Raw genomic sequence first — 7,598 nt, 5'->3', positions numbered from 1 at the left:
CAGAGTGCAGGACATGGAATAATGGGCTCAAGATTTTGGCTGAACATCAGGAGAAACCTCCTAGCTATTAAAGCAGTATGACAATGGAACCTAATACCTAGGGAGGTAGTGGGCTCTCCAGCACTGGAGGCATTACAGAGGCAGCTGGACAGCCACCTGTCAGGCATGCTTGAAGTTGGATTCCTGCATTAAGCAGGGGATTGGATTCGATGGCCCTATAGGCCCCTTCCAACTCTACTATTCTATGAACTCAATGAGCTGTATTTCTGAGTAGACATGAAAGGGATTACACTGTTGGTGTAGTTCAGTTCTGGTGCCTAAATCCAATTTTGGGAGGTCATGGAAAGTTCCCAAAATGGACCATGGAGAATCACTATTATGTCCTTTAGAAAACAAGACTCCCCCCAAAAACCAAATATGCCCCATAGAGGTAACATTATTAGGCAGTTGGATGAACCTGGAAGCCACTGTTTAAAATGTAAGGGATTAGGTTCCTCCAAGGCAAAGGAGAGATTATTGATATCATACACAGGTGAGGTCCTAGGCATGTTGTTACCATAAAGAGATTGACAAAAAAGTGAGGAATTTATAGTAAACAATGAAAGCTGTGTATCAGGGCAGAGGCATTACTAAGTAACCACACCTTAAATCTATGGCAAACAAAATGAAATGCCTGATTGTTTAAAACAAATCTGGCACAAAATAATTAGAATATTAAATTGCTGGCCTCTTTCTACATCTCAGGGCTGGAAGAGCAATTTAAAGGGGAAAATGCCTGTTTTGTGTGCAAGAAGTGGGGGAGACAAGGGAACCATTGTTTGCCCTCTACCTTGGAAATGTGAGTACCATATCTTATCATTTTTGTGCTCTCTTTAATTTTCTCGTAAGTGTAGATGAGAGGAAAACCTGCATTTTCACTTGCATCCCTTCAACATTTATATGCATTCTACACTTCACTCTGCTATTGCAAATGTTTTCTGACCATTTCTCTCCCCCCCCCACTTTTTGCGGGGGATAAAGCTGCAATTTACTTGGCTTGACAATCTACGATAAGGCTGATTTTTCCAGTAACCAGGCACATTTAACTAAATGTTGGCAGCTCAGAAACTCACAAGTTACCTCTTCAGGATCTTTGGTCCACTTGCAGATTTGAAACTCAAGCCAAAGATTAGTGTGGCCAAACTCAAGCCAAAAAACAACACAGGAACAGACCCTCAGTTTTTGGTGTGTAGACAATGAATCAGGAGCGTGCAAGGCACTTGGGACAGGCACTATGCCTGTAAGAAAGAACAACTTGCAGGGTCATTTGCCAATGGGTGACATACCCTGAACCTTCCCAGGAGACTGCCTCTCCAAAGCTCCCTTAGTGGTTTGCCCCTGGACATTATCCAATTCATGCTTTATCATTCAGGCCCGCATTTCTTTGATATGTTACTCAGCAATTAGCCGCTTATCTCTGAAAGAGCCACACTATAACAATTTACCGAGATTGAGCCCTGTGGAATTCTTTGTCATCCCTGCTTGCTTTCAGATGTCTTCTGAAAACTGTGTTATTCAGACAGGCCTTTCGAAGCTGGGATTCTTTGCAAACCAATTTTTACTGATGTGTTTGATGTTATTATTATAGTATTGTGCTTTTACGTTGTATACCACCTTGCAATATATGAAAATGTGGTTTAAACATACTTAAATAAAAAATAAATACTATACTGAGGGAAGCAGCTGATGTTTCTTTGTGTATGGTCTTAGTGCAGAATATATTTTTAAATATGCTTACTTTATTGCAATTATATAGCAACATGGAAAAATATAATAGTGTTCCCAGTAATACTATGCAAGAAAAAAAATCAGTAGAGGGGCAAAACGTATCACATAAGTTTATTAACACAGTATCATCAAAATAATAGAACAAGGAAAACTTCAAATATATAATTTCTTCCCATCTTAGTCACTTGGGGTAATAATGTTCTTACAAAATAAATTCTCTCTTATTTCATAGAATACATAGGCTCATTATCAGTCTCTCTTAATCAGGTGTTTATCACACAAAATATTTATTTCTGAATGCGTATGCACATGTGCTAAAAATGATAAAGGTTTGGCAGTGTTACTCCCTTTCTGAGGCTATCCAAGAATGGAGGAGTTGCTGTTTTAAATAAAATGTCTTCCATGGTCTACAAAACACTCACTTGTCAGGAGCAAACCCCATTCCTATGTGATCAAAACTAACCCCAGAACAGTCCAATACAGAGAATATCTATGTTGTGTATTTCCCATATTTAATTATTTGTTTACAATAGCAACAAAGCTATAAGAGCAACGGGTGTTTACAGAGAACTAATCTGCAACAACTTCTCTTCTAACACTGTTTATTGTATGATTTTATATAATGTTCTTAGTAATGGCAAAATAATACATGAATAGTCCAGTTTGAATTAATATGAATATTAAGGTTCTGCTCAGTTACAGTAGAGTCTACTGCAACATTAGAAGGCTATGCAATCTGGATCTTATATAGATAAGCTTGTTATGAGAACTATTGTCTTCTAGTGTGCTTAAAGTAGTATCCAACACAATATCTGAACATGCCATTCTAGTTATCTGGAACATTTATAAATAGCAGAAATAATCTCTCCAATGTAAGTTTTAAAATAGAATTTTTAAAACTAAACACTGAATGCTAAAATTAGTGTTCCAGAACATATAGGGACAGTCATGCTAATGATGAGGAACATTTGATATACCATTCAGATAAAGGAAAGGAGAGAAGAGAAAAACATACAACACTTGCCACTAGAATCTAATTTTAGCTTTAAAACCAGACTACTAGATATGCGTTAAAAACTGATATTTTGGTATAAATGGCAGATATTTCCACAACAAACTTTTTTTTACAAAAAAAGGTCACTTCACTAATGCTTTCTTAAACATATCAGTGTCTATGGCATGGCCATAATTAATTATTTAAGCATGTGCTTTGAATGAATCAGGTTCCAGGTTCATACTCGAATAGCATCTCCAGTTAAAAGATTCTCAGGCTGCAAGACTGAGAAGGACCAATCAGATTAGACAGAACTGGGATAGATGGACCACGTGCCTGACAGCTTCATAAAGTTGCATGATAACTAATTACTGTTAATGGTCTATGGTTTTGCTCAATTAAGACTCCAGGATTTGACAAAAGAAAGCATATATTTGTTTAATGACTTATTTCTGTAAAAACTACTCACTTACCAGGTTAGAGTTCAAGATGAGCGGTGACAAGTTCAGCAAGTGTAACAAAAGGTTTGACAGTTTGCATTTGGAGTCAGAGAGAGACAAAGAAACAGAGGAAATGGGAAGCTAGCTGAAGGTGAAGTACCTTAAAATGCAGGGGTTTCTTAGTCACTCTCATTTAGGGCAGTAAATCTGCTGCCTTTTAGGAGTGCCTTTTTGCCTCCAGTTAAGGTATGCTTATATATCTGTAAACAATGCTAATATAGAACCCACAGTATCTGCAGGGAACTAACCTGGTAGCGCTACCCCAGAACATCTTGCTGCTTGGGGAAGCGGAGAGCATAACATATTCACAAGTCATTATGGACTTCAGGATCCCAATTTCAAATAACATTTTATAAACGCTAGTCAAGACATCCTATTTCTAGTCAACTTTAAATATATTTGCATATATGGTGTTCATATCATATAGCTATGTAACAGGTTTACATAAACTGCAAATTATCTTTAATATGTACACACCATATTGCTAAAAAGCCACTATAATCCAATCCTCAAAAAACTGAGGACACACAGCATATTTTTATTGTTAGCACACACAGCATATTTCAGCATCAAAATAAGATGCACAATTTTTGCAACCGAAGATTAAGATGGAGAAGCCAACAAACTAGCCTGAAATTCGTAAGCATATGTTCGAACTTTGGTAAGCTGCTTCCTTCTATCAAATCAGACCACTGGTCCATCATCTTAGTGTTGTCTACGCTGGCAACAGATCTCTAAATTTTCAGACATACATAGAGATGGCAGAAATTGAACTTGGGACCTTTTGTCTGCAAAGCAAAGCATGTGCTTTACCACTGAGCTACCGCCAAACATCTGTACACATTACTGTGATTTTTATTGTATGAATACTACAGCACAAGTTCTTGGAGAATATTCTTGTTGAGCTAGTATGGGAACGGAGAATCTGAAAAAAATTGGCAGGATTTTCTGTAGCCTGACATTACGCTTTCTATACATGAATAGTGAGATTGGAATGTTTTAAATGAAGGTATGTGGGGTCATACTACAATGCAAGAAGAGTCCTACTAGATCACAGCAAGGAGTCCATCTAGTTACATATCCTGCTTTTAATAGCAGCCAACTAAAGGTTTATCCACAAAGCAATAGCCCTCTCCTGGTGTTCCCCACCACCAACTGGCGCTCTGTGGCACACTGTATCTGAATATGAGAGGCTCCACATTGGTTAACAGCTGTCGATAGTCCTCCCTCCCATTAATTTGTCTAATCAACTCTGAAAATGATCTAAGCCAGGGGTCATCATCACATCTTGGAGGTTATACAATGTGCATATTATGTTATGAGATGATCTGCAAGAAGCATGAAATTACAACTGAAAGTTTATACAACTTGTTAAAAGCTTTCCCTACCTGCTGCTTCTCCACTGCAATCCCAGAATGCAAATCAAGGAGTACTTTATATTTGGATGTAATCTGGACAAAGCTATGCATGCTTATGCATGTGTACTCCCAAGTAGGCTTACTTGGTCAATGGAACTTCCTTGGAATGAAGTGTGCTAACTGAATTGGACAGGTGACCCAGGGTCTATTCTAAGCTTTTTTTTCCTACTGCACAAGCAGCCAGCACACTGCCTGCCCCCAAACTAGTCAAATAATTTGTCCCATAATATACGATTAGCAGGGCTTCTCTTGTGACATTACTCACCATTTCAGAGCACCTGTGCCTATTTTTTTGCTGCCCATGCCAGCCATTTTGTGCTGGCACCCACAGTACATTTACCAGTATACGAGTACTGTCACCTCATTTTTTTACCAAAAAACCACTGACTATTAGTATATAGTTATGAAGATTTGAAAGGAAGCAGTATTTATCTTCATTTTCTATTTCTTCCTATTTTTTCTCATCTATTTCTTTTTTAGTAACTACCTAGCTCCTTGTTAAATCCCATGTGCTCAACTGCACAAAAACGTATTTCACACTGCACAATTTTTTTGACGCTGCACACAATGCATCTAGCTGCATGTTAGAATAAATCCTGAGGTGACCAAAACAATCACCACAATAATGAAGCCAAACCCATTAATGTCAAACAGAGGATAACAGAATATGTGGAATTCAATTATAACTTCAATTCACCAGAATACAAAAGAAGTATAATTCTACCTAAAAAGTAAATAAGTTAATATTTTCCAAGACACATAGTTAGTCAGTGGATACCACCCACTGCTAAGATATAATAAGCAGGACAAATTAAGAAATAAGCTAAAATATCTAATTGCCAAAAGCAGTGAGTCTCTAAATTTTGCATTCAATTTTTTCATCACTTGATAATCAGTAAAATACAAAAGTTGTAATCTAAGCAGACATGAGACAGAGTTCAGAAACCCTGTTGCGCTGATACAAGTAACCATCGCCCCAGCATGTCTCGGCGCTGCATAGCATGCAATTGTGAGTTTGCCCTGTATAAACTGTGGCCATTCCAATACATATGGGTTTCATGCTGCTGCAGCAAGGAAAACTTGCATAAATACCAGTGATAAGGCATCCAAGTGTCAGTGCAGGCAGACAAACCCCATTAAACTGTATGAACTAAGCCTATAGGGAGTCATATAATCCACACCGTCACATAGCCCAGGGGCAATACAATATCCATCAAAGCTGTTGAAAAAATTGTCTTGAATAATCACAAAGGTTTCTAGCCAAAGGAACATACCACCAATCCTCCAGCTCCAGGTTAGGACCAACGGGAAATACTAGGGGTGTACATTGGCTTTGTGTGCGCCCAATTAACTACGGGTGATTTGGGGGTCTCCCCTACTCCCTGAGTCAATTCACAATATCAATCCCCACTTGAGTTGGAACAGGGCTCCAATAAAATCACAAAGCACTCTGTCTCTGTTTCTGGGCCAATGCAGCTCTGTGTTTTCCTGCATAATGTCACTATGCTTCTCTAGGTCCATGGGTTTTGCAAGGTGAAGCTGTAGAAAATGTTTCCTGTGGAGCACTGAAGAGCTCTGGATTGTTATTTGTTGTAGCATAGCAGTGGATTTGTTTTTTTTTTCAAAGTTAAACACTTCATTTAAGTTTTTAAAAAGTGCTCTGCAAGCAGCAAACAAAACAACTCAGAGCTCTTCAAAACTCTGCAAGCAGTATTCTACACAGCTTCATAATATTGGAGGTCTGTAAAGACTATGGGGCGGGGGGGCACAAACAATCATAGGAAAGAAGCTGCAAAGCTTAAACCAATGTACAAGCTAGACTACACATTACTCAACCACCTCTTAATTTTTTTAAGGTTAGAAAGAGACAAACCTCCACTTCTCCCCACCCCTTAAGGGATTATGGAGGACAGTGAATCCTTTTTACTTCCCACAAAAAGCACCTATGTCTGTTTGACTGTAATTTGGCAGGCTTAATACACACTGGAGGTGCTTCTGTGCTTGTGAACTGAATCCACTCTGGCCAAGCGGGGGGGGGGGAGTCACAGCTGTTTTTAGATTCCCTATTATAATAAAGGAGGAAACACAGAACTTCAATTTGTACAGAGTGACTCAGGAGGAGCCAAATTACAGATCGATTGGATTTTTTTAAAAGACACATATACAATCTTGGGGGCTGTGCACACGCTTAGCAACTACTATAGAGGTACTAAGATGTAGCCTTGAGGAAACAGGCAGGAAGTCAACAGGGGTATGTTGTAGAAGGAGGGGTGTGTGTGTGTCTGGATGTTCCAAAAAACAACATTAACAGCTGGGTTTGTGCATTGCACCCAGAATTGACCAGTAATTATAAAGATGATTGGTTAAAAGAAAAGGAAAAAAAGATACTGTACAAAGGGGCTACAGAGTTCTGTAGATGCTGCTTTAATTTACTGTAAAACTAGAGAGACTTTAAAAATCACAGATATCTGATATAGTATGAAGTTAAATATAAACAAATTTCCCAGACATATGTACTATTTAAATATTGTTCCCCGGCCCTCCCCCATGCATATAAATCAGGAATTCTTTGAATAAATATTAGTAATAAGAGAGAGATGGAATTTGACTGAGGCATTCATGAAAGATCAGTGGGGAGACAAGTTTGATTTCCTAGGCATAAGGTTTGACATTCAGATTGTGTACCTTCTTCATCTGCAAGGTAAACTGGTGCAAGAAATGCAAAAGAAATAAGGCAGTCACTTTTTCCAAACAATGTTGCCTTTGCAAAAAATAAAAAAAGTGTCTGCCAGTATGTTGTGCAGTTATAGGTACTTAAAACAAAAATTCTGTTACAGAATATCATAAGACAGTTACAGGTCTGAGATGCTCCAACTGAGTTTCCAACGCAGTTCGTTCTTTATGAACTTCCTTGACAAT

General features: G+C 38.3%; 1 protein-coding gene across 6 annotated transcripts in view; it reads right to left on the bottom strand.

Moving 5' to 3' along the window:
* Positions 1-1,870: 1,870 nt before the first annotated feature.
* The window catches only part of REPS2 (RALBP1 associated Eps domain containing 2), a 162,036-nt gene continuing 156,308 nt past the window's right edge, over positions 1,871-7,598 (bottom strand). For all 6 annotated transcript variants that reach the window (XM_061627191.1, XM_061627192.1, XM_061627196.1 and 3 more), the window contains one exon: positions 1,871-7,589. In XM_061627191.1, the coding sequence (XP_061483175.1) occupies positions 7,521-7,589 (69 nt within the window). In that variant the 3' untranslated portion in view covers positions 1,871-7,520. The remainder of the gene's footprint in view (positions 7,590-7,598) is intronic.

This window comes from Rhineura floridana, chromosome 5, assembly GCF_030035675.1.
Source record: "Rhineura floridana isolate rRhiFlo1 chromosome 5, rRhiFlo1.hap2, whole genome shotgun sequence".
In the NCBI taxonomy this organism is placed as follows: Eukaryota; Metazoa; Chordata; class Lepidosauria; order Squamata; family Rhineuridae; genus Rhineura; species Rhineura floridana.
The sequence above is the reverse complement of the archived record's forward strand: the minus strand, read 5'-3'. Positions and strand labels throughout refer to the sequence as shown.